We start from the raw sequence: 27943 nt of genomic DNA on the forward strand, positions 1-27943 counted from the left end.
AATACAACAAGGCAGCATGACTGGTAATCCTCCATTCAGCAGGACCACCATCACCAAATGGCGCCTATGTGTCACTTAACCCTCTTATTATCGCGGACCAAACCAAAAGCGTTTGTTTCAAGCGATTAATTGGAATTACGAGGTCAGGAGGAGCTCGTAAATGCAACATTCAAGGGCATGGCCCCCCCTTCACTTGAACTGCGCATGTGCCGCAGCTTCCGGGCCGTGACGACTTGTCCTCTCCTGCTCGGTTTTTCGCACCGTGTCGTAGCGGGCGGTGAACAGCGTGCAGCAGTGATGTCAACAACATCGGTCAGTGGGTCAGCCTTCAGCAGAAAGACACCTAATGCCTGTGACCGAGCCCCAAACTAGTGGACAGTTATCGGCTGAAATTAGCTGCTGCAGGTCTACGTGTCACCAGGCGTTCATGGTTTAAGGTTCGGGGAAATAAACTACTAACGGTGGCTCATGTTAGCTAGCGCTAGCAATGCTAGCCGCGGAAGATGAGTGAATCTTACAGCAAGGACCGTGTCAGCTGATGAGCAAACACTTATGCCAGCGTAGGTATGTGTGTGTGAGTGTGAGTGCGGCTGAGTGTGTTTTATTTGGGGCGAAGGCTGCTTGAGAATACATGAAACTTCTCGTCAAACGGTGATTCTCGGTGATGCTGCCGGGGTTGTTTTCTCCTGGAGGCGAAGGCCGGTCGGCCTTTAACTGTTACTGGAGCCGATGTTGTGTTAATCATGCGGTTGATTCATTTTCTTGGTCACGTAACAGTTTCCGACTTTGTGTTTGTGGCGTTCAATCTCCCATTTCCATTGATTTTGTTGAAAACGGTGAAACAGCGCCTCTCTGGTTTGCAATGGCGGGTAAGCGGAAGTCGGTGTGTGTGGACGGTGTCGCTCATTGCAGCAGAGCGAACCGCGAAGTCACCCGCAGGAGCCGGGGAGGGTAACAGCCTGTGATTACAAAGACAGTGAGGTGTAAAAGTTAGTCAGATGTGGCTTGTTGTATTCCAGCACCTTAATATGGTAACTGACTGTAGAGCAATACCAGCTGGTATCTTTGTCACAATTTATGCAGGTGTTTAGACGACCTGTTTCCTCCACGTCTCCCCTGCATGCCAGTCGATGGTATCTAGTTGTTGTCTGCTGGAGGTGTGCAACTGATTCACAGGCTGAAGTCTCTGTCTTATCTCTGTCTTAGGCAACATAATAAACCATGATTACCACTGAGGCTGCAAGAGAGTCCCAGGCCAAAGAGCGCAAATACAAAGACCAGCTGAGGAGATGTCTGTCGTCTGCGTTGTCTGCAGACCTTAACAGGTAAGGCGATGGACAGTACGTGCTGAACTGCAAAAAAGTGTCAGAAAGACCCAAGTACTGAAGATTTCCCACTGGAGTCAAAGAAATGCAGGGCTGCTCTTGCTGCTTCTGCAGTTTCTCTTAAAGACACTTAAATAGCCTGACATCACCCAGTCGCTGGCCAGGTTTCCATCTGAATGATGTGCAAATTTTTTACAGAGTTTCCAGAAAATCTGCAAAAGAAAATGTGCACTAATGTGCGTTTCCCTCAACTGCTTCGACTGATTTTCCAGTCAGGTGCCATTAAACCACTGCTGAAGGAGAGGAACAGTGGAAAACACTGCAGAAAACATGATGGAAATGTGTTTTTTAAATTTTAAATTCATATATTAATTTTTAGACTTTACAGTTTCCTCATAGATCCACACGGATGTGATGTTTTCATCTGGTGCTATTGTTCACTAAGTCTATTTCCATTGTACTTTGTCCACCTCAGCCTGGTGTAAAATCTTTGTTGTGAAAGTTCAAGACTTTTTAGTAATTCCCAGTGTTTCTGCTGAAGTTTTTTTCATGTGCATAATTGACAATCCGCCTAAAAACATGAGGATGAAAGGACACTTGTATATCTGCACTGAAAGTTCCCTTTTAAGCATTTAAAGGGGCATTCCTCTAATTTTACACATGAGGTTTAGTTTATTTGTCACAAGGAGTACGAATCCTCCAGTGAAAACAGTTTTATAATGTCCTCTGTCTTGCTGAAGGAAGCTTTCCAAAGTTTTGGGGGGAAAAAAACCCTGTTATCTCGCTTTGGGCTTGGAGACTCCATGGCCTGCATTACAAACTTCATACACTGAGTTTAAAACACATTCAGATTTATCTGGCAGAGATGAACAACTGAAAGACAATTATCAAGTAGCGTTATGGCAAATATATCTTTTGAGCTCTATGAATACTTGGGACTAAAAGTCAAGATATCTCAACTTCTGCTTTGATTTTGATTTCTTCTTTCTGATCTTCTTAATCTCCTCCTGTATGGTAATAAATCGTACTCTTTTAACTGTGTCTCAAATTCTTCCTCCTTTTAGTTTTAATTAACTACTGTTTACTACTTGTAATACAACTCTTACTTTTATTAGCATTTTTATTACTTAAACCTAAGGTGGTGAAGTCTCTTACTCTTCAGTTAATACTTTTTTTTGGTCAAACTTCTTTTTCCATGGTCAGGAATATACTTTCACTCAGCTTTAACAGTTGATTCTGTGCGGATGTGAACAGAGTATTTACAGGATGTTGTTCTTTTAGAGAAACAAATACACTCACTGGCCACTTTATTAGGTACACCTTGCTTGTACTGGGTTGAACCCCTTTTGCCTTCACAACTGCCTTAATTCTTCGTGGCATAGATTCAACAAGGTGCTGGAAACATTCCTCAGAGATTTTGGTCCATATTGCTGTAGCTGCAGATCTGTCGGCTGCACATCCACGATGCGATCTCCCGTTCCACCACATCCCAAAGGTGCTCTATTGGACTGAGGTCTGCTGACTGTGGAGGCCATTTGAGTACAGTGAACTCACTGTCATGTTCAAGAAACCAGTCTGAGAAGATCTGAACTTTGTGACATGGTGCGTTATCCTGCTGGAAGCAGCATCAGAAGATGGTACACTGTGGTCATAAAGGGATGGACAAGGTCAGCAACATTACTCAAGTAGGCTGTGGTGTTTAAATGATGCTCAGTTGGTACTAAGGGGCCCAAAGTGTGCCAAGAAAATATCCCCCACACCATTACACCACCACCACCAGCCTGAACCCTTGGTACAAGGCAGGATGGAGCCATGCTTTCATGTTGTTTAAGCCAAATTCTGACCCAACCATCCGAATGTCGCAGCAGAAATCAAGACTCATCAGACCAGGCAACGTTTTTGCAATCTTCTATAGTCCAGTTTTGTTGAGCCCCTGTAAACGGTAGCCTCTGTTTCCTGTTTTTAGCTGACAGGAGAGGCACCCGGTGTGGTCATCAGTTGCTGCAGCCCATCTGCTTCAAGGTTCGACGTGTTGTGCATTCAGAGATGCTCTTCTGCAAACCTTGTTTGTAACGAGTGGTTATTTGAGTTACTGTTGCCTTCCTATCAGCTTGAAGCAGTGTGGCCATTCTCTTCTGACCTCTGACATCAACAAGGCATTTTTGCCCAGAGAACTGCTGCTCACTGGATATTTTCTCTGTAAACCCTAGAGATGGTTGTGCGGGAAAATCCCTGTAGATCAGAAGTTCCTGAAATACTCAGACCAGCCTGTCTGGCACCAACAGCCATGCCACGTTCAAAGTCACTTAAATCACCTTTCTTCCTCATTCTGACGCTCGGTTTGAACTTCAGCAGGTCGTCTTGACCATGTCTTCATGCCTAAATGCTTTGAATTGCTGCCATGTGATTGGCTGATAGGATATTTGCGTGAACAAGCAGTTGAACGAGGTGTACCTAATGAAGTGGCCAGCGAGTGTATATGTACGCTATATGTACAGGCTTTCAGCAACTAGCAAGGCCTGCCTGACATGTTTATTGATAAGTGGTTTAATGTCACGCTGAAATGTTTTTCAGCACAGATACAAATTAGTAGAATAGCTGAAAAGTTCTTGGCAGTAAACTATTTTGTCAGTGATGACCTTGCTCTAGTTCACTATTTTATAGAAGAGAACCATTATGAAGATACCATATCCCCATATTTGACCAAAAGCAAGTTTATGCCTGTTTTTTTAGAAGCATAATAATTCTCTAAGCGGTATAAGGGTGAGGTTTTTCCTCAGATAACAGGCTAGGTGGATTTGGAAAATAAAACGGAGTAAAGCTGCAGTGTATTCACTGGGGAGTGGAAGTGGACAGTAAAGGAGCTCACGTGGATTTGAGCAGTTCATCGGGTTCGGGTCTCCTTGTTGCCTTCGGGCACTTCTCATCAGAGGGTTACTGAAATGGACACAGCACCAGGCAGCGTTTGAACTCATACTGGCCAACTGGCCCTGAGCTGACTGATTTCTGGGTCACCCAGATCAGTCACCGAGGCAGGACGGGAGATAATGATGGGGAGGAAGAAATGGACTGCCTCAGGACTGTGCTTGTGTTATTGTGAAGTGTAAAAATAGGCCATCCGATTAATCTTTGAATCCTACAGGTTCGTTAAGACGGCTTTTAAATATATTTTATCTATGTTGGCTTAAATATATTAATAATATGAGCATTTTGCCAACTCGGCTCCAAGCAGAGTCAGTGGTAATTTATTCACACTGATGGTTTGTGTGTTTTTTCTTTCTTTAATCCATTAGTAGAAAGGGATTTTGGGGGAATTACCCCTGATTAAGCGTCGTAATGTGTTTCCTCAGGTTGCTGCAGGAGGAGCTGGAAGCTGATGTGTCTCTGTGCGCTGCCTCGGGCTCACTCCGAGCACACAGAGCCGTACTGTTGGCCAGAGCTCCTCATCTCATTCACAGACAGACGCACAAAGATCCAGCCATCATCCACCTGCCCGGCTATGAGCTGTCCGGGCTGAGAGATTTCCTCAGGTAGGCAGTGAGTTCACCTGATTGCTAATTTGATGATTACAGAATATATTTGTTTTTTATTTTTGGGATTTGGACAACTGCTCCTTCACCTCCTTAATGCTGTAACTCTACATCTGCTTTGTAGTAGGGGATGTTAAAGGACATCTTTTATCCTTCTGTCTAAGTGTTGCAGTTTCACCTTCCCTCTGACAGAGGGCGCCAAGCACACCATCTTTAATCTGCAGGGTTTACTGGTGTTTGCATTTTTGTTTCAAGGAGCATTGCAAATGCTGCATCTATTCAATAATAAATTGCACATAATATTTTCATTTGTTGTCAAGGCTTTAGTGTGTGGTCTCTTGGTGTGCACGAGTCTTTGATCCGCTGATTTGTGTCTGTGTCTCATTAACAATTTATAATTAGGATTAGCAGTCAACCTATTTTGGCTGCACTGATTTAAAAAGTTTGTTTTTTGCAGCTTCCTTTAACACATGGAAACCGTAACATTGTTATCTAAATGAATTATTGGTCTTTGGCGTTGAAGAAATGGATCCATGTTGAATCTTTTACCACAGGACCTGATGATTTCAGACACTGTATGTTAGACTGTTTTATTTCTCACCACTGCTGCAATAAGTTAGAAAATGACACCACAGAGCAAGAGTGACACCACAGGAGGGACATTCTCCCTGCTGTACTGCTGTTAGTTGTCCCTTGGCGTTCAAAGAGACTTGAGTATGACTAAAATAATCTATTAATTATGACACTTTTAAAGATGATAGTCCTGTTTCAGTATCTGGTTCAGTTCAGTGATACAAGATTAAACTGGTTAAGACCTACTGTTCATTTGTGTTAGACAAGTAAAGGTGCCAATATGTCTCCTGATTGTTGGTACCAAGACCAAAATAACTTTTTTTCTATTCCATAGTTTGAGGATTATAAACTTGACTTGACTTTTTTTCTATTATTAGCAACGTATGCCAAACTTAACACTGTTTCTTTGCACAATGTTTTTATATTTTTGTGGGGGCGTTTATTACATAGCACCAGCAGGGGGATGACAGTAAGCAGGTGGAGAGGGCGATGGAGAATGACACACAACCCCCTGCCTGAACTTCAGGTGTCCAGAAGTGTTGTGGTTCTGTTGTGATTTTTGAAGTTTGTCTTAAAGCAGTAGCCAAGTGGACATATTTATATTGAAAGAGTTTTTGAATTTCATATGGGCACGTGAGTTTGGTTTTAAGACGGATTTAAAAAAATGTGGACCTGATCTTTAATCCTTAAACCACCAGGGTGTTAAATTTAATTTCAGTACAAGATTTTACAGACACATTTTAGTTGTTATCCGGGCTGGCTCCCCTCAGACGTGTTCTAGACACAACTGTCTGGGAGGGGACCTAGGACTCAGTGGATGGATTACATCACCCAGCTGGCCTGACAGCATTAGAGGATTCTCTTGTTTCTGGAGGAAGCTGCTGGAAAAAGGATGTTTGTGTTGCCCTGCTCACTTTGACAATGACCAAGGAAACAATTCAAAAATGGATGGAGGGAGAGTGAGCAACAATAGCTCCTGGCAGAACAGGCCACAGAGCTCCAGCATGCTTCAGTCGTCGTTAGGATGTTAGTGTGATAACAGTTTGCCTCTGATACAGAATAATGTTATAAGGTTTCCGGTCACTTTGTAAAATGCTTCACTATAAAAACAGAAAATCCTGCCTAGTCCACAGCCTTCAGGCTGTGGCTGAGCTACTGTGTCACTGAAGTCACACTGCAGCAGATGAGATGGTAATTTTAATAGGTGTGAAAGGCCTAGTTTTAATTAACCTGCAGAGTCTCCCCCCTGCAGGCAAGTGTACACCGCAGACCAGAGCATGCGCTCAGCTGAAATAATGCCAGACCTGGAGGAGGGCTTCCTGCCGGAGCGAACTCTGTCTGTTCCCGACCCGGCGGATCCTCATAGCTCCACTGACTCAGGTAAACACATCGATGTGCTTTTCTGTGCAGGGTTTATTCTCGGTAATGTGACTGTCCAACTGCCCTCCTCCCTCCCCTCTCCTCACATCATGTTATCTCAGCCATAATCCATTTAAGAGCTAATCGCATTTGGATCTCTGTTGTCGTTACTGCTAATCGAAGCATGGACATACTATGGATAATTCAAAAATTTAGCTTGGTTTTAACAAAGTATTTACAGTATTTTTAGTAAAGCAGCGCAATGATAGCTGCCTCTGCTTCTCACACACACAAAAACCTTTATACAGCAGCCAGAAAGTACATGAACCCTTTAGAATGACCTGGTTTCTCAAGACAAATGCAATGTGCTTAAGATAATAACACTCAAACAGTTAAGCTTTTCTTGTCTTTATTGAGCACACCCATTAAACATCCACAGTGCCTGTGGAAAAAAGTAAGTGAACCCTTGGATTTAGTAACTGGTTTAACCTGCTTTGGCAGCAATAACCTCAAAGAAGTGCTTTCTGTAGCTGCAGATCAGAACTGCACAACATTCAGGAGGAATTATGGACCATTCTTCCGTACAGAGCTGGTTCATCTCAGCCAGGTGCTTAGGATGTCTGACATGAGTGTCTCTCTTCAGGTGGTTCCACTGCATCTCACCTCAGTAAAGGTTCTGGGTTCTGACTGGGCCACTCCAGGAGGTGGACTGTCTTTGAAGTCATTCTGTGGTAGATTTACCATTTACTGTCCAACCATGGACTGACGGGTTTCTAAACTCTTTGAGCACCCTGTAGTCATTTCCAACTTGAATTATGTACTTGATGTGATTCATGCGTTATTAGTTAGAATAGAACGTGTTTGTTCATGAAGATCTGATCAATATTTGAAGACAAATTTATACATAAATGCAGATACTACCAAGGGGGTTGCTTACTTTTTTCTAGCCACAGAATAATGTAAACTTAAAGCTTCTCTCTTCATCACTCTCTCCTTCCCGACCTTCCTTGGGCCCAGATGCTGTTGTTCTTGAACCGGCCTCTGGCCTTGGAGCTGACTTGCTGGATCTGTACCAGAGGGGAGAGCAGTGTGACATCACCATCCAAGTTGCGGAGCAGATCTTCTCCTGCCACAGGTACAGCGATCTATGGTGGCGTCCCAGCCCTCTGTATCCGTACGGCTGGTAATCCAGAAGCACAGTCTGATTTTTGTTCATCGCAGGTGACAGACGCAGTGAAAACACGTTCACGTCAGTACATCGCAGCCACGTTTACCAGATGTAAAACATTGTTGAGGTTGCACATCTGCTATTGACTCATGCCAGTTGCAGAGGTAGTAGTAGCAGCTGGTTACCATGGAGACAGGTTTCTCCCAGCTTGTGCTCAGGGGAGCAGCCCAGGAGCTAAATCTTGTGAGAGAGAGAAGAAGCTGGGTGAGTTTTGTGTTGCTCTGCAGCAGTGATGTGTATGACAGCTCAGTGTTAGCTGCTGCAGTTCTCACCCAGAGGCTGAACCAGGGCCTCTCCGCCCTGACGCCCACACATCTGCTTTACTCTATTTTATCTAGTTCAATCTCTGGAGATACAATATCCCTTTTTACAAAAAAGACATGGTCAGAATGAAAGTAAAGGAAAAAAAACAACAACAACAACATTTATATATATAATATAGCACAATAACACAGGACATAAGAAGAGGCATTACAAACAAGTCATACATTCTTCATGAAGCATGTTCCAAATATAGTGTTTGAATGCCCAGATGAAATTAAGTTATTCCAGGTATGACAGAAGTGCTTTTTTGCAATGTTCAGACACAAAATAATTTCATCTTGATGATCTGTGGAATAAAGCTGAAAGCTGTTTGAAACTGGAGGGAGCATTTTACAGAGGCAGACAGGAAGGTTACTGAGGATAGCTTTAAAGATGGAAAGGTATGTGTGAATTTTCACCTGTATTTTCAGTGCTGTCTGCCTAGTTGATGCATATAAATTACAGTGATGCATTTGTGATTTGACATTTCAAATGTAACATAGAGATGAATGGCAGATGGGATCAAGCCCACGCAGCAGTGACCCTGTTGTATGCAGGTACAGGAAGTCACAGTAATCCAGGACAGGAGAAAACCGTACAACGTGTTCCTCCTTGTTCCAAAGGGGAAACATTTGCTGGTAGCAGGATGCTGCTCATAACTTTTAACTCTTCATTTTACTAAGAAAGGAATACATCAACAAGTACGGCTTAGCAATGAATTTAATATAATGCCAATATTGTGAGGGAAGATTTATTATTTTTTATTTGGTTATTGTATCATGGTTTATTTTGAATGTTGCCTTTTCCAGAACTTTCATTATTTGCAAAAGTGTCTTTTGTTGTTGTGATGGTTGGGAACTATTTTTAGCTGTATATTAATCCACATTTGGATTAGCGGCGATGCTCATAAAAATGAAGGAACATGTCACGCAGCACAACAGTGTGGGTCAGTGATGTGCTTTTAATAGTTTTTGGAAAACAATAGGGCTCTGTGGCACAGCGGAAAACGATATCAGGCTTTATACACAACAGTACTTGTTATTAGGATCATTTCACTACGGCTTTTGTTGACATTATAAAATATAGATTATCACCAGACTTGTCCTTCAGTTCGGCTTATTAAGTGCTCTAATCACCATAGTAGCATTGTATTTCCATAACATTGATAGTACTATCAGGCCATGGAGAATAAAATTCTCATTCTCCAGAGACTAGAGAACATAAACATATAATTTTTTGTTCTCCTGCTCGTCACTTCAAAGCCACTTAAGTACACTCTGGCCCGCCAGATGATGTGAAATATTAAAGCAGTGGGTGGATCTGACATGCAACTGCCTGCTTTATTGGGTTTCTAGGGCAATCCTGTGTGCACGGTCTCAGTACTTCCGAGCCATGCTGAGCGGGAGTTGGATGGAGAGCTCCAGACAGTGCATCACTCTGCAAGGGTAAGACCAGTGCATCGGCATCATCCAGCAGCAGGCCACGGGGATCAGAAATATTCCTCCTCTTACACTTCTGCACTACAACAATACAGCTGAACTACTGCATATACTGCATTAAATATTCATGGCTCGCAGCAGAGGTGGCTCTATACAGTATGAAGTTTCACTCACAATACCACTCCACATACCCAAACACACAGAGGCACCCACTGCCAGTGGAATCTCAAATGCCTCGCTCAGATTTCTACCAAACAAGGATGCACATACATGTCTACTCATCCACTGCCTGCTGCACAGCCTCCACCACCACCCACCACCCCCCACTACCACCCGCAGTCACTTGTCAGAGCGGCAGAGGCAAATGAAGCCCATTTTATTTCCTCCGGGGAGAGACGTGTCTCTCGGCTCAGTTTTACTGATCTGAGGGTAACGGGGAAAGACGAGGCTGTCAGAACGGAGAGTGGCTGCGTTGACATGTGAGGGAAAACCTGTGAAGTGGCCCTTAGGCTGCAGTCACGTGGACTGGATTTTCTTTACAGCAATCTCTGTAGTGTTTCCAGCCCTTACAGAAAAACACACAATATAGATAAAATTCACCTGCACTCAGTTCTGTATATAAACCTGTCAAATGTGGCTTGTAAACAGACTGTTTTAACCTTTTCAGCTTAGGGCCAGATGAGATGGAGATCTTGCTCCAGTACATGTATGGTGCCATTGTGGATCTGCCCGCTGGAGCCAGTGCCAGGTACTGTGTGTGTCTGTGTGTGTCTGTGTGTGTCTGTGTGTGTCTGTGTGTGTGTCTGTGTGTCTGTGTGTGTGTGTGTGTGTGTGTGTGTGTGTGTGTGTGTCCAGAAGTAGAACGCAGGCCCAGAAAACAAACTGACCTGCATTTGGTGTCCCGTGTCCCACAGTCAGGTGGTGCTGGCAGCAGACATGTTGGGTCTGGAGGGACTGAAGGATGTAGTGGAGATGGTTCTGACCCGAGACTACTGCCGCTTCTTCCCCAAGGTCAGCTCTGCAGAAGTAACTTTAATGCCTTAATGGATGGATATCATACGATTATTAGCTCTCAACATGTACTGTACTATATTCATGTGTCAAAGTTTCATATGTGCAGATTTTTTTGCTGCACAATTATGATAAAATATAAAGTTATTCTCAGTATTCACACTGTTTTTCAAATTTCAGTAAAATTTGATCTTTGGAATGACACCATGTCTTTCACCTTCAAATTGTACTTAATAAATGTAAAAACAAAACTCACTTTAAATGTACAAATCTTTAAATCAAGGCTCTTTTCACAAATGAGTGTGCCTGCTTAAACCTGAGCATGAATTATCTGAAACTTGTGTGTAGTTGCAGCTGAGTTTGTGAAGTAGAAACATGTGCTTGAAACAAAGTCTAATGCATCACCTGTTAATAGGAAGTGTTTGATTTGTTAAACACAGAAGGCAAAGGGTCAGAGTTACTCAGAATATGGCGTTGCACAAATGTGTGCTGTGGTCTTCACTGGGTTTGTTGCTGTTCTCTTCGTGTACGTAGCTCCTGATTTATCTGACAGTGGCTCATTACAGTCATCACTAAGCTCAAAAATTAAATTATGATTTGAAAAAAATATTTTGGATGTGCTTCAGTTCCACTTGAGAAAAACTGTTAATATTCAAAATTGTACTCATGGAATTATGATATAATAATCTGTTTATTAATACATTATCAAGCATTAATGACATCAGGGGAATGAAAGTGATGTAGAACGATATAATTACTCAAATCAAAGACAAACAGAAAATGCACAAGCCGCTGTAACCGGTGGAGAGAGAGAAGGATGTTAAAATACCGAGGTAAATGCAGCCACAGCCTGGTTTTCAAAGGCAGAGAGTTTTCCTTGCAAAACTGATGGCTGAATATTGTTTGACCTTTTGTAAATCCAGCAGAATATGTACTCCAGTCTGCCGTGTCTGTTTGATAAGTACAGCCCGTGTTCAGGGCAGAAAGCATCACACATGCTCCTGAAAAAAACAGCACAAAAAAGTCTTAAGTAAATCTGACTCAAAAGTGTCAACATTGCACCAAAAACCAACAAATCCCTGTGCCATTCCTTTTGCTTTCCACTTGTTGATTTTGTACTTTGCCTGCAGCTCAGTGTCAACATTGGAGTTTCCTCCTACATTACCATTTTACAGTCCCATGGGCATCACAAACCACTGTGTGAAGTTAAATGCATTGTTTGCTTTTCTTTTCTCCACGTGTTTTCAGCCAGTTGATGGAGTTCAGAGAACGGTTCTCGAGTGCCTGTCCCTCACACACGCCTTAGGCCTTCAAAGCCTCCACATGCTATGTAAGAGGTGAGTACCTGCGATTTGTATTTCCACAAATAGCTCCCATTTAACAAGACTCCCACAGTTTTTTTGTAAATCCTTGAAAGGCTGTGGAGCATAAAAACTCATTCACTGTGTACATAAATATTTAGAAACATCACCAGATTTTAATTAATCATTTTTGTCACGCTTAACCTTAAAAATGACCCGTGTAATTTGGAAAAAAAAATCAACATTCTAACCTGTCGTCACTCGTGCCACTGTAAGTTACATCAACATCTTGTTGCTAGGTAACCAGCATACTTATGTGGTAAGTGGCCAAGGGTTGGGGTTATAATGCAGTTGCTTTAATGTGATTCAGAATACTGTGCTATTCAGTACAATGTGATCAATATTTAAATGAAATGCACTTTTTCAGTTTTCAAGTGAAGTCATTCTTCAAGGTTGAGGCATCCCTGAAGATTGCTGCATAGAAAAAGACATTTTATAGACACTTGTACATTGCATTGCACTGAGAAGCTTGATTGTGCACTTGGATCAGATTTAAGTGGAAATCTGTATGCTCAGAATATGTCTTCGTACGCTGCACACCTTTCATCACATTCCTTTGAATTCATTTGTGTGCACACAAAATGCATCACTGACAGTACTGCAAGCTCTCTGTGCTCCACTGCAGTGAGCAGGCAAGAAGTGTGTGAATGTAGGTCAGGGGGATAGGATGTGGTGAGCAAGGCTGTGAGATGGTTCTGATTTGAAGTGTGGTGGTGGTGGTGGGGGGGGGGGGGGGGGGGGGGGGGGGGGGGGGGGGGGTGCCATGTTGTCGTGTTGTCTCTGCTGAGTCTGATGAGTCACGCAAGTATGACGGTGAACCAAGCTGCGCTACTCGGAGCAGCGGTGTGTTACTGACCTTCTCATCCTCACTTGTTCTGTTGTTCCCTGCGTGGAGCCTCAGAGGCTGAGACTCCTCAAGGTTAAACTGCAGAGACATAGAAAAGTCTGCCAGCATTTTGTCTGAGTCTTAACTGGGAAAAACGATCAAATGCTCAGAAACTGAACTGTCATGTTATTCTGTGTATTTTTTTTTTTTTTTTTTTTTTACAGGTGGGTTGCTGAACATTTTGTGAAGACTTGGTGTGAGAGAAACTTTTCCCTCTTGCCCCCTGAGCTCCACAGAGTCTGTCTAACTGCAGTAACAGAAAACATGGTGAGTGCCCCCCCCCCCCCCCCAAGTCGTCAGCCATACTGTACTCATGTAATTGCACAATTATCATCAACCCATTCTGCAGTGTTTTCCACAGGAAGGAAATTCAAACATGATCTAATCAAAGATGACCTTTATTAAATTCTCAGTTATTAAAGACAGGCTAATTCAGGAATATGATGTGCATGTGGACAGATGGGGAGTGATTCGGGCTTGTAATTGATAATTGAGTCTTGAGTCTTGAGTCTGTCTTTCATCACTACAGAAGAGGTGGAGCTCATTCTGTGAGTAAAGCAAGACAAGTGTACTATTGTTCTCTCTTGGCAAGTACCGAGGTTCAGAGCTGGCCAAGAGCTGTTACACAATTTGGGGAATCCCTCACTGACCAACAGCTCCCAGCCAGAAATAACTGTGTGATTCATCTGACTCCTCACTCAAAAAGTGTCTTTAGCTAATAGATGTTTCCATTCAGACTGTGCAGAATGCAATAACCATGCTCTGCGGTACGGAGCAGCTGCTTGGCAGCCTCCCAGAAGTCAAGTGGGCTCAACAGGTGAGGAGTCTCGCAACAGAGTTACAGGAGGAGAGCCTGCGTGTCATTGTCCAGCACCTTCCCAGAGTCTCCCGCACTCAGGCTTTCCAGGACCTTCGCAGGGTAAGGCCGGCGCTGCAGCTGTGCTAATGCATCCTCCTTCAGCACGAGTTTCTATGGTGTTCAAAGTGTCTGACTCGGTTACAGAGGGAAGAATTTACCCGAGAGCCCACATTGTTGAAGAAGCTGTGTTCAGCCATCAGGGAAGGTGTGACTGTGGACAACTGCTGTGATCTTTTTGCTGCTGTGAACTACATGTGTGGGGATGACATGGAGGAAGACACTCTCCTGGAGCAGAGAGGGCAAAGACAAGAGGAGGTGAAATGAAGCAGATTCTCATTACTGACTGTGGCCCTGTTCAGACCTGGCATTAATATGAGTCTCCAGCGAGCACTTGTGATCAGACGTTATTTCCCCACTCTATATGCAAATAAATAAACTTTTAGCCAGTCGGGTCTGTTGTTAATGTGTTTAGAGAGAGAGAGAGAGAGAGAGAGAGAGAGAGGGAGGGTTGAGCGAATCACTGCACTGCGGACAGCTCTACACTGAAATAAGTTTCCAGTCATTAGAAGTAGTAAAATATTTTTGGTTCATGATGAAACTGTGCCTGGACTAATAACTGTGGCAGAAGACGTCAGTAGAGGAGGCGGTCCTTCAGTGTGGCCCAGACCACCTCTGATTGGATCTCAGATGTGTCCTCACACCTGTACTTTGAGCTGTCCACTTGTGATCAGATCACTTGAAACAGACATTAATGCCAGGTCTGAACAGGGCCTCTGTCTCTTCAGTACACATCATACTGTGACCATTAAGCTGTGTTCACATCTCATCTATGTAGTGCTATTAAAAGATTTCCCATTTAGTCTAGTTTATTTAGTTAGAACAATACAAGTCATTCTCAGGTACTGACCAAATAACTGCATGGACCTTGATGTATGTTTTTTTTTTTTTTTTTTTTTAATCCTGTTGTTATTCAAGACATGTGAAGTCCCATTCAATTTCCATTAATGCTCAAATGCAGGTATTTATTTCTGGACATAAACAGTATTTTCAACCATACATTGAACTATCAATATTCAAGTATAGATAGATAGATAAGATAGGTAAGGTAAGGTAAGATAGATAGACTTTATTCATCCCCTAAGGAAATTCAATTGTCCAATAGTTGTCATATATGCAGTTTAGATTTATAGGTCATTATCTTCTGCCTTTGGCTGAGCTGTTGAACAGTCTGATGGCAGTGGGGATCTCCTGAACCACTCAGTCCTGCAGTGCAGTGAGATGAGATGTTAGCTGCAGCGGTATTTAATACAAGTTTAGTTGTCAAATTTTTGTTCCTGCATTAGCACCAGGCATCTTTAGAAAAATCTTGATTGTCTACAGAAACTGTACAAATGTAAAAAAAAGTTGTATTAGTATTGGCTTAAAAAGATATCATTCACACCCTCTACACTTAAATTAAACAGCTTCTTACATCTTTCTAAAATTAACACCACGACACAAAATGATATAAAACATGCAGCCACCCTGTGGGCCACAAGTAACAAGAACATCGTCCTTTCAAGTTTCATCAAAATTTGACTTGTAGCAGTCATGACTGTTCATAAGAAAAGGCTGCCATTTCTATAGTAAGTCGGTTATTTTAAGTGCCAGAGTTCCTCCAACTTTAATTTTCAATGTAGATACCATCTTCATGAGGATAAGTTGCTTTACCCTCCATAGTTTTCTTACTGTCAACAGATCCCATACCAAAATCAACAAATAAATATTGTGGCTAGTCTGTGTGGCCAAAGGCTGATAAATCTAACTGCTCTGTGCTATGGACCAACACTGTTGACACAAAAATGAAAACACATCAGTGAATCATACTGAGTGACGTTTAACTTCAACAATCAACATGGACAATGTAATATATTGTATAATGTAAGTGTATCCAGATCCAAATCTACGGTGGCCCTGAGAACTCAACACACTGCAGCTTAAGAAAACACATGCAAATAGAAAACATCTTCATCAGTTTGATACAACACATGTGCTGCAAATACACATCACGCCACCAAATACAACTATGGTGGCCCAGACAGGTCAATGCAATGCACAAGCTACAACACAAACACAAAATCTACAATTCAAATACAAACGCTACAACACAAATATGAACGCAACAACACGAATGTGAAAAGTAAGTGAAACGTTATTGCTAGATAACTGATTATTGTCGCTTAAAGAGCAATGTTTTTTCAATGTATTTATATTTTCATATTGTTGTACTTTTTTCATAACTTTTCATTTGCATATTTATTGTTATAATTATGGTATAGATGGACTGCTGCTCACTTCCATTGTGCCTTGATTTGTATTCATGTTGTTGCTTTTGTATTCATGTTGTTGCATATAGTCGCCCATAACTGCACGATTTTCTGCAGTTTGAGTATTTTTTGCAAAAACACACACTGCCATGCAGTTTTAAGAAATGAAGCTTTAAATAATGAAAGCAACACATTTTTAAAGAAAGTACAGTACAGCCTTCCTACATCCTTAAAATATCATATCTTACATACATTGTAAGATATGATCAAGATTGGTTTTAAGTCTAATCAGTCACTATTCTGTTGAGAGAATACAGACTAAAAGAAGAAAAGACTGTAGTGTGAGCAGGCATGTTAAGCTTGTGAGCTGACTTCCAGGGGAAAGTGACCTGGCTGCACGAGTTAAAGCACATACCCTCTGTAAATACCATACAGTATGGCAGAATGGATTAGGCTGAGGGAGACTGTGACGTGTGCCAGTGGCCGTCACTAATCTGCCTGTGTCTCTGCTGGAGAGGGGTGTGCGTGGTTCGTACAGTGGAGGAGGTGGATTGCTCCTCCCTACCTTCCAGCCCTGTTTTTATAATCAGGCATGGAAACAGGAGTATGGGCATCAGTCGCTGACATCACTGATTTCGCTCAGGGGAGCTCAAGTGGATTCTGCAACAGCGGCAGAGGGGGAGGGAGGGGCAGAGAAAGGGAGGGTGGGAGGAGGGAGGGGAATTTGTTGCCATGGTGAAAGGTCCTTCAAGCAGCTGCTGATTCGCTTGCGCTGTAGCGCACCCCTTTCCATTCTTCTCCTCACCCTCTCTCTCCTCTGTGTTAGCACCAGCCGTTCAGACAAGAGATTTGTACGCTACGTGGACGGCTGTGGACCTTCCTGCTTCAGACCTTTTACGCGGTCCGCCACACGCAGGGATGGGAGACTCTGTCGTCCAAACACAGAGAGAGGATACTAGCAGGTAAGGAAGGATATTTATAAGCTCTTTCTTTCCAGTCACACACAGGATATTCACGCTGCAGTGAGTCCGTGTGTGTGTGTGTGTGTGTGTGTGTGTGGATGCATGAGTTTTTTTTTTTTCCCTCCCTAACCCAGCCTCGCACTGAAGCCGTAGCTCTGCATCATTAGAGGTGAACCAAAGCCCTAGGAACATATGCTGTTGGCTGATTTAACACTTAATGGCTTCTCTATACACAGTTGCCCGGCCACTACCAAACCCCTTTATTGTTGGGTCAGTGCTGTTCTTACACATTTTTCCTTATTGCTGAGCTACCTTTTTAACTGTCTGGGGCTAACATGATAAATGCGCCATGCTTGTTTTTAATGGGTGGAAGTGAAAGGCTGTTTTCGTGTCTTTGTGGAGCTGCACATGATTAGAAGCATCCATAAAAACAAATAATATGCTGCTTCCTCACTGTTGGGCGAGTAATGTGTTGAAATGCACTGTATGAATAATTTATTCAGCTGGTATCAGTGTGCACCTATTGCTGGTACATTTCTTGGCAGTGTAATGGGATTCCAGGTATCATGCAGCCATAACAAATGCACTTTTGAAAAATTTTACTGACTGTTTTTGCTTAAATAAGACAAATCATTAGGCTCTGAAATTGTTTATAGATGAAGTATAGAAATGGCTGTGCTTTAGTTGAGGTAGTGCTTACCAGACATGGCCGACTTATCAGTGTATTGATTTAATGCCTTAAATGTCCTTATGGTCAAAGAGTAAACACAGGGTGTGGAAACGGGAATTTGTGAATGAAACAAATGGTTCCTCTAGCTCAGATAATGAAGGACCCAGGCGGCGTCGTGAATAAAAATTTTCATCCGTGTTTAGCACGGATTTGATTAATCTGTTTTTTTACAGGCAAGATAGTAACTGACTTCTCAGTGATTTTTATCTTGCTTTTATTCTGTTTTTACAGATGCTATTGATAAAGGAGACAATAGACGACTTGCTAAAAAGCCAGTATTCACAAGCTCACAGGTAATTTTATTCAACAATTTGGTTTTTTATTTAAAGTTTTATTTTTGGACCAAAAACAGGAAACAACTCTGAAACCATGTTATTTGTTATTCAGAACTTTGACTTAGATGGAGATGTGAACTTATGAATGTGTCTCAGCTCAGAGAAATCCATGTAAGATTGTGTAATCCCTGTCAGTGATTACAGGTCATGGCCAGCAGATGCCATATGTCATAAATGCCGCACCCTTGCAGAAAAGAGAGAGCTGGTATGAAATGAACAGCAGGGCCTCTCTAAACAGATGTACAACTAAGATAAGCCTGGCTGAGGTGATCCAGATAGGGATTGCCAACATGTGAGGCATGAGTGGCTGAGAGCAGTGGAGCTGCTACAAATCTCTCAGGAAGAGGTTTGATGGAGTCAGAACAGGAGCTTTGTGTCTCTCTAGGCTTTTTGTGCCGAATCTTTAAACCTGTAAGATGAAATTCACAGATGTAATTGTTCCACTGACACTAAAAGACAATCTGGAGTCTCTGATTTGTTTAGTCGATTTACAAAAACTCACATTATTTGCTGATTAATCAAGTCATGTGACTAATGTGATCTTTTTGTTTTTCTTGCAGCAAAGGGCTGTAAAATGCCCTTCATCTGCACCTGAGAGTCCTCCTGTGCAAAGGACCCAGAGGGTGTCTGAATACACAACTTCTTCCTCCCGTAGTGCTACATCAGCCATGAAGTCTGATGGACTGGGGACAGCTAACAAACCAGGAGACAGTCACACATCCAAGGCAAAGTCTGTGAAGAAGCCAGGAGATCGGAGTGCAGCCGCAAAAGGAAAGACAGCGTCAGCTGCTACACCAGTTGTCAATGGCACTGGAGCTGCAGGGACCAGACGTGATGTAGCCAGTGCCAATGGCACCAGAAGCTCTCATGGGGCTAAAGAGCAAGAAAAGAAGCCAAACCCAGGTGCAAGGCCTAAAACCTCCCCGCCGAGCTGCACATCTACGAGACAAGCGGCAGCAACGAAGGCTCAGAAGAGCTCGGCGGGAAAGGCTGACAGCACTGCTGGCACCACCCAAGCTCAGCCCATTGCTTCATCCACATCAGGCAGCACCTCGCCAGAGAACGGCGCCAGTAGCCCTCGCAACGACACCCACTCCATTCCAGGTTTACACTCTTTATTGACTTCTTTACGTTTCCTCACCCAGACAGACACCAATTACAGTGTAGTAGATCACTGCAGCCAAGCTGAAGTGTCGCCAAGTCTAGGCCTAATAGTGGAGCTGAAATGTGACAGGACCTGCAGGCTTGATTCAAGATTCAATACTTTATTGCCGTATCACCATGATTGATTGGAATGAGCTCACTTAAACAAGTCATACTAATTAGTATGATGAATGTTGTGCTGTGGCCAAGAGGGATTATGTGGAAGACAAGGGCAGAGTCATGTATGAATGTTGGTTCATCAGGAAACAGAGCACATGAGGCTGTCGTCTGTAGCCTGCTGGCATCAAACTAACAGCAGAGGTCAAAGCCCTATACAGCTGTCACATGGGGGGGGTGTGACTGATCACTTTGAACTTTAGTGGTGAGGTTGGTTTTGGGGAGGAGGAGTAATCCTATCTCATAGCAGTGTTCACGGCTTAAGTGGGCCTCAGCTGTCTGTCCTGCTGGTACAAGCGCAGCATGCATCCCTGTGCCCCGCCCTGAAAGTCGTCTGTGATGTGAGTTCATACGCAGTGCGTTATGGATACCTGCTGACCGAGGGCTGGGTATCGAACTTACTTTATGAACCAACCAAGGTGGTTTGGTACTATCAGAGGAAGAAAAAACACCTTGTCATTTGACACCAAATTTTAATATCTAACGGGTAAATGAGTAAATCTCATCAGCGTTGGTGAGCCAATAAGCATGGAGCATGCGTGGATCAAGATCTGATAATGCTGGTGATTGGCTGTTTATTTACACAAACATGTTTGAGCTTAAAAATAAAACTAAGTATAACTAAAAATTGTATCTTAATGTTTAAATTTGTACCTTAACAAAAAATGGATTGTTAAGAATCATTGTAAAGGTCATGGTATTGGTGTCAGTACTGATATCAAAAATTTTTGAAACCAGCCCTATGCTACTCTTTTTTGGTTTGTCCTTCAGTAAATCGAGGGTTATGTGTCTGGGACTTATGTTTAGTCTTGGTTAATTGTTCTCAAAAGTGTCTGCTGTATTTACAACAGCTGTGCATGTGGTTCATTTTCTGTGTTTTAGGTGCAAAGCCCAAACACCAGGCCAAGGCAGTGGCCAAGTCCCCCCTGACAAAACCTCCTCAGAAATCAGATACAGCAAAAACCAACAGGTGAGCTTTACTCCCAGCATCATGGTGCTTATCAGTGTGATCTCTCATGGTTTCTTTTGTGTTCAATCAAATGCTTGGTGTAATGTTTAAAGACTCTAATCCATCTAATCCATACGCATGTCAACTTCCCCTTGGACGTTCCCTTTGGGTGGATCCATCTTAACTTCCATTCTACTGCTCAACACCTGAGAAATTTTTGACTCAAGTTAAATTGTGAGAGACTGTCTTCAAGGGTTCAAGGAGCAAATCAAGAATCCAGCAAGCATTTTGGTTGTTAACAATTTATTCTACACAATCTAACATTAATGAAAGAGGATCAAACAGCAGCAAATAGACAATACTCAGAACATAAATAACCTACTTGAGATATTTCTCATTCTGACATAGATGAACTCTGTTTTGTTTACCACTATGACTCTGTCTGCCATTCTGCAAGTATCTATATGTCATATGTTGGCCATACATAGTCCTAAGTACAAGGGGCAGTGGAAAAGGTTTTGTTGAAATGACAGCAAAAATGACAAAATGTGACCTATAAGAACTCATAGAAAGGATAGGGAGCTTTGGGCTTAGAAAAACCATCAGAAACCAAGGTCTAAAGAAGAGCTGACCGTTTCTGTTTCAGTTTATCTGCACTAATTGTGAAAAATATTTTACTCCTGGTTGAAAGTTGCAATATGAATCGAATTGCCAGCATACCCAACACAATGAGAGAGAGCTTAAAGCATTCAGGTCATAGGAAATAAAACTAACATAAATGAAACTGTATGTTCAGTAATGTAACTGTGGGGAAATAAGAGCGATGCTTCAGCAGAGTGTCACCTAGTTGTGTTTTTTAGGCCACATGTGGCTGACAGGAGGATAAAAGCAGCTGTGTAGCATTTTCTGACAAGCCTCTTATCTGTCCTTCAAAGATGTTAAAAATATCCATTTCACAATTGGCATCATCCAAACTCCATCTGTCCTGGGAATACATTAATATTTATCAGACTCCCTGGAAAGCAACCATGTGAGTTAGACAATAAATAGCTGATAGGCTAATAAAACGTATTTTGGTTGTAACTTTATATTGAAACAGATTCTGCAGGTAAATGCAGGTATCCAAACTGTATTTTTCTGGATTTGTGTGTTCCAGCCCGCTGTAGTTAGCTGTATAATTCATTCAAAAAAATGTCGGCCTGCTGGGAGAGAAGCTGGCATTTACCTTCCCTCTAACCCAAATTTAGGATTTCAACATTACTTTTAATATTATAAGCTACAATGTCTAAGGTAGATGAATCTGTTGACCTTGAGCACACAGCAAATCTCAAACTGTGAAAACATGCTTTCTGTTCTTGTGTTTCTGAGGTCAGACTTAGTTAAAAACCAGGGAAGAGTATCTAGAGTATCCTTCACAAGGACACAAGTGACAACTTGAAATTCTTTGCATTGATAATCAGCTCATGTCTCAGAGCCTTGCCCTTGACAAAATGGGAGAAAAGACTTTGCTGCCCCCCACTGGTGTTAAATATTAATTCATCATTTACTTTCGCCGCAGCTCCTCATAAATATTTTTATGACGATGTGGGCCAGAGGTATTCATTAATTAGGTTGTTGTGGTCACATTGTTGTTTTATGGCTCTCTGTCTGTTTCACCAATCACAGTCCTACCAATAAGTCAAGTGTGAGAGAAAGTGGCAAAGTCAAGACTGGTGCAGCTGAGAAAGCACCTACTGCAGTGACAGCAGCAAGAACAGACACCAAGGGAAGAGGCACACCAGACCATCATGGTGAGATGCTCAACATCTGCTTAACTCAAATATCTATCCGTGTGCTCAGGAAAAGTCTTAATGTTATGTTCTGTTCTGTCTTTGATTTAGTCTCCAAGCATGGATCCTCTATGAAAAAGCCAGCCTCACCCAGGAAAGAAGACGGCAAGGAAGGGATGAAATCCTCAACGACACACAAAGCAGCCAGTGAAACTCCTAAAAAGATCACAAAACCTGTTTCAGCTACTGGAGCCTCAACTAAATCCAGTGCTAAACAAGCAAAACCAGCCACTTCGGCCCCCTCCAAACAATCTTCAGTTGTATCTGCCAAGTCTGGACCAAAGCCAAAAAGTACTGCTGAATTATCTACAGAGAAATCTTCACCAAAATCTGGAGGAGCGTCCAAAACCTCTACCGCTGCCACCAAGAAATCAGGAACTAAAGGAAAAGAGGCAGTGAATAGTAAACATTCAGACTGTAAAACTGAGCCGGGTCCAACTGAAAACACTGCTCATGCTGCAGCGCATAAAGGTAGTATAGAGCTAGCACCCTCTGACCAGCCTGCAGCACACACTACACAGTCAGCAAGCCAGGGAGGAGGGGATTTGCTCAGCCTTCAACTAGACTCAAGCCCCAAGCAGAGTCTTCAGACGACTGAGATACAGTCAGCAAACACTAATGGTGGAGGAGAAGACTCCAGTGTTACACCAGCAGCTAAAGATGTCCCTCCTGTTAAATCTGCTAATGCAAGCGCTTGCAAACAGACTGAAGGGAGTAAAGTGAAACAGTCTCCAAGCAGTGTCATCCCTGCTCACATCAGCGCGGGGCAAGTTCACGAGGTCAGCTCACCAAATTCCCAGAAAGACACTGAACTCCCCATAGACACTCCCTGCAGCATGGGAAGCACTCACACCCCCTTAGAGGACTCCTGGAGCGGCATCCACCATCAGGTCAGCCCAGAATCTGAGACTGGCAGCACACACACCACCTCCTCCGACGACATCAAGCCCCGCTCAGAGGACTACGACGCCGGAGGCTCGCAAGATGATGACTGTTCCAACGACCGAGGTGTTTCCAAGTGTGGCACCATGCGGTGTCATGACTTTTTGGGTCGCAGCAGCAGTGACACAAGCACCCCAGAAGAGTTAAAGATGTACGAAGGTGGGGCCGGGTTGAGAGTGGAGGTGCGGCTGCGTGGGAAAGAGGGAGAGACTACCAGCGAAGAGGAGGGAATAAGACGACGCCCTCGTTCCTGGTTGCAAAGGGATGAGGTTCATGTAGAGGAGGAGCACTCAGAGGTTGAGACCACTGTGACGGTGAAAAGCGTCCCAGACCACCAGCTGTTCTCTTCTGAGGAGGATGAGGATGAGGACAATGAAGAGGAGACAGAAGATGAGAGGTCAGAAGTTGAGGTGATTCCAGGCCAGGTTCCACTGCCACCAACGGAGCCCTCGCCACACTTTCAGGGTATTGTCAACCTAGCGTTTGATGATGATGGCGTGGACCAGGAGAATGACCAGCCTGACTACCAGCAGACATCTAACTTCCGTCGGTCAGTGTTACTCTCTGTGGACGAGTGTGAGGAGTTGGGCTCAGAGGAGGGTGGTGTCCAAACTCCACCCCAACAGCCCGACGACGCTGTGACTCCCTGTGATGTTTTTGAGTCTGACTCTGCAGCTCTTCAGTCTAAACGTGCCCCTTCCAGTGACCAACAGAACCACCTGCCGTGCCATCTTGAAAATGCAGGTATGAAGCACAAAAAACACGACAAGGAGCAGGAAGAAAAATCCTCCGTATTCCTTACAGAGATCCAGGAGCCTGTGCAGGAGGAGAGTAATCACATTCAGGCGGATGGAATGAGATCGAGCGCCCCCACCGTGGACACTGACACCAGAGACCTCCCTCATCAGGAGCGCCCCTGCCACCTGGATCTGCGGCACACTGAACAATACAACGGAGGGCTGCGCAAAAATCACACCAATGCCTCAGAAAGCAAGAAAGCTGATTTACATCTAGACTTAAATGAGCCTCAGTTGGCAGGGGACTCTCCTGTACATGCTGCACAATCTCCAGCAGGTAATGTATGATCTACGGATCCTTCCTAGACCCCAAATCCAGTCCCATCTTATCTCCCCAAAGTCCATTAGTTGAAGGTAGAGTTTACCCCTGCAAGATTCATTCTCCTCTGCTCTGATTCCTAGACCTTACCTATGCCCAACATATACCCATCCCTCCTTCGGAAAAAGGATATTATTGCGTGTACTAGTTTAGTAACTAGTTATAAATACAAGTTCAAATTCAAATGAAATCAGTGGTCATCGTAGTTTCATAGTTAAAGCTTGCTCTCATCTCAACCCATGGATTGTGTAGCTCTCGTAAATTTGAATTTGCAACGTCAATATCCTTTTTAAAGATGGAGATTGGCCTCATCAAAACAATTACACTAAACTGTACATTTTAAACAACTGAACTACCTTTAGTCAGAGGCGTTTAGGCCTTGGTAACTCAGTTTACATAAAAAAAAGGGGAAAGCAGTGTACATTTCACTAAGATTGATCATAGAGCTGTATTTGTCCAAAAGAATCTGCCTTGTGACAAGGCATGTGAAATAGATAAACCAATGCACTTTTATGTACATAAAAATAAGATTTTTTGATTATTTTTGTCATTTCTTTTATGCAGTGGAACAGTCTGGCCTTTTTAAGCCATAGATAATTTGACATATTTAAAGGTGCTCTGTATAACATTTCAACATCAACATATCGTTGCCAAATTAACAGTGACGGTGTTGGTGTAATTACTCTTACAGTTAGACCATTGTTGAGATAATTTTATGTCATGTCACTGATTGTGATACTGATTGATTGAAGCTTGGGTTTCTTAAAATTCAGAATACATTTCCCAGAAATCCCGGCACTTCCTGTCTCAGAGGATGCTATGACAGTATGTGTCTTCTTTATTGCTCTTGTTCCCTTTTCTTTTACGTTATTGTAAAGGATAATTGTGTCTGCCTTTTCATTCACTACACCTTTGCCATTTTGAGAAACACAAACTTCTGGCTTCATAAGCTCCTTTGTGCCATAAAGCACAAACAAATCTTGACCTTGTGGTTCACAAAGTTAAATGCAGTGTAGCTTCACTGGACGCCGCCTGGCCTCTCAGTGATGGCCTTTTTGTTAACAGTAATTATATCAACATCTCACAATTCATTATAAAAGATTTGTTTATTTTAAAATGTTATATGTAGCACCTTTAGAAATTGTGTTAAGGTAAATTACAACCAAGTTACAATTTATTTCAAATTTCTGGAAAGTGACTGCCTGACATAAAGGTGGAATACAAGATGTTTGTATAAGGTAGACTACACTTAACTGCCACTGCTTCTCGAAAAAGTGTGTTATACTTGGAAACTTTTCCCTTGCATCTCCTTGCTGTTTTTCTTTTTCTATTTGAGAATGTACCTGTTCCTGAGTTTTTGATTTTATTATATTTTATTTGCACTGCACACATGCATGCTACTATTAAAGTTATTTTGTCATTCTGCTATGCCATCCATTATTTTTGTGTATGTTTTTTTTTTTCATTGTCCCATTACCTTTTGTCATACCCAGTAGACTTGTTTCTAGATACATAGATGTCCACTTTTAAAGAAAACTATGCTTTGTTGTCTATAAGCTTTTGTTCAGTAGGCTTTGTGTAGTGTCAGTAGCCTCCTGTGTACAGTATGTGATGTGTCTCTAGAGCAGCTGTTAACGGCTCTGCCATGTCTCTCTTTTTTCACTATCATGCTCAGAAAAAAAAAAATCCTGCTGCACCATTACTGAGGGTCTATCCCAGTGCAAACATGTAAATCATTTTCTTTTCAGCACCAAACAGGGATCAGTTACTTCATCCTTTGCCATTTTGAAATCGCTGAAAATAGAAAAGAATGTCAAATAAAACTTGGTGGTGTGCCATCTTTTGTGCTTCTAGGTAAAGCACTGTTGCTTGCATTTAGGTCGTTTTTACAGTACTTTAGTCTGTTCATTAGTTCTGCTCGTTCAAAGACCTGCACGTAAATCTAAAAACATATCACTGTTACTCAACAACAAATGCAAAGTTCACTGGTGCCGGCAATGCATGGCTTACTTTGTTTGAACAGGTGGATAAAGAGATGCATTCAGAAAAGCATTCCTCTGTGCATTACCTTTAAGGCAACTGTCCACCCTTGACGTCCATATTTGAAGTGGTTGTTGATTTCAAACTAATTAATTTTAAAATTCGTATTGGTAATGTTGTGGCTATTTAACTGACCATAATGTGACCACTGACCAATCCACTGCTTCCCCACTGTGCTGTCCTCACCTGACTTCACTATGGAATATATTTTAAAGGACACAGTTGCATTAAGGGTAAACTTTCAGTAATTGCTGTTTTATTGTAGTAGGCAGTGACTAGTCTCAGAAATGAAATGATGAAAAAAGGAACTGTGGAGCAGTGAATCAGTTTGTCATTTTGCAGTATTGTCAATTGTTTTTAGGGGACAATGGTTGTGACAGATTGGATCAAACCTGCACACATGACCGTCGACCATCCAAAGCCCTCTCTCCCATTTACGAGATGGATGTGGGAGAAGCCTTTGAGCACTGCTTGGACAAGGACAGGAATGTTAAACTGCAAGCTGAAGAAGAAAAGCAAAGAGGAGACGATGACAAAAGCAGTTACTTTGCAGAGCGGGACTGGAGCCTGCTCAGGCAGCTCCTCTCAGACCACGAGTCCAGTCTGGGAGTCATAAACCCTGTGCCTGAGGAGCTCAACCTGGCCCAGTACCTTATCAAGCAGACACTGTCCCTATCGCGTGACTGCCTGGACTCGCAGGCTTTCCTGTCCCCAGAGAAGGAGACCTTCAAACGCTGGGCGGAGCTCATCTCACCCATGGAGGACTCCTCCACCAGCATCACTGTGACCAGCTTCTCCCCAGAAGACGCTGCATCTCCGCAGGGGGAGTGGACCATTGTGGAACTGGAAACACATCACTGACTGCACAGAGGAGAGCCTGCTGGACAGTTGACACCCTCTCTTTGAACCTTGAACATATTCACAACAACTTTGTCTTAATTTATTATAATTTATAATCATATTCTGTCTTTCCCTTCATGACATGTCCTCTATTCTGGACTCTGCGGAAGTCTGGACTTTGCAGCAGTTTATTTGCATTCCTCATCATGCTCTCAGTGGACTGTTTCTTAACACAAACGGGCTGTCATGCATGCTGATATTTTTGTATGTTTGACTGTTTAATTGGTGTTGCTTCAAAAGCCCTAGAAAAGAATGAGAGTTAAACAAAAATCATGTCTTTCTCATGAAAGTCTTCTGATAATATGGTTGACTGGAGTTTCTTAAAGAGAAATAATATTGGCCTAATAGCTTGCATTTAGTGTCATATTGAAAATAAAGATTTGTGTTTCTGAAAAAAAAAAAAAAAATTGTTCAGCACTGTCTTGAAATATTTGTCTGGGGAACACAGACATATTTTATCCTGATTTAGGTTCAGCTTTTATTTTTAATTAATTAATTTATTTATTTTTTACCTCTTGCTCTGCAGGAAAATCCCATAAATAACATACATTCACATTAACATTTGCTTACAGGTGTGTACAGCAAAAACGGATATTTAAGAAACAAGAGACGTTTAATCACAAAAACACGACCAGCTGCT

The 27943-nt window shown here is 42.6% G+C and overlaps 1 protein-coding gene and 1 long non-coding RNA gene across 6 annotated transcripts; one reads left to right on the top strand and one right to left on the bottom strand.

Moving 5' to 3' along the window:
* Window positions 1–209: 209 nt before the first annotated feature.
* btbd8 (BTB domain containing 8) lies at window positions 210–27710 on the top strand. 5 transcript variants are annotated; one of them, XM_071487250.1, is made up of 19 exons: window positions 210–312; window positions 1207–1325; window positions 4676–4855; window positions 6681–6808; window positions 7805–7922; window positions 9674–9763; window positions 10425–10505; window positions 10672–10768; window positions 12017–12105; window positions 13180–13282; window positions 13752–13934; window positions 14019–14189; window positions 17007–17142; window positions 18104–18165; window positions 18768–19311; window positions 20410–20497; window positions 22142–22266; window positions 22357–24321; window positions 26765–27710. In XM_071487250.1, the coding sequence occupies exons 2-19, from the start codon at window positions 1222–1224 to the stop codon at window positions 27262–27264; spliced, it is 4764 nt and encodes a 1587-aa protein (XP_071343351.1). In that variant the 5' UTR covers window positions 210–312; window positions 1207–1221; the 3' UTR covers window positions 27265–27710. The 5 variants fall into 5 exon arrangements, with proteins under 5 accessions (XP_071343351.1, XP_071343350.1, XP_071343348.1 ...); XM_071487249.1 differs by having other exon boundaries at window positions 242–437; XM_071487247.1 differs by having other exon boundaries at window positions 243–564.
* Window positions 8111–11957, bottom strand: LOC139626769 (uncharacterized). The gene is made up of 3 exons (XR_011692415.1): window positions 11598–11957; window positions 10645–10796; window positions 8111–8195 (listed from the first exon to the last, which is right to left on the bottom strand). It is a non-coding gene; the product is annotated as an uncharacterized lncRNA (long non-coding RNA).
* Window positions 27711–27943: the final 233 nt, after the last annotated feature.

This window comes from Trachinotus anak, unplaced genomic scaffold, assembly GCF_046630095.1.
Source record: "Trachinotus anak isolate AG129_WGS33_773 ecotype Australia unplaced genomic scaffold, CSIRO_AGI_Tana_v1 ptg000010l, whole genome shotgun sequence".
Taxonomy (NCBI): Eukaryota; Metazoa; Chordata; class Actinopteri; order Carangiformes; family Carangidae; genus Trachinotus; species Trachinotus anak.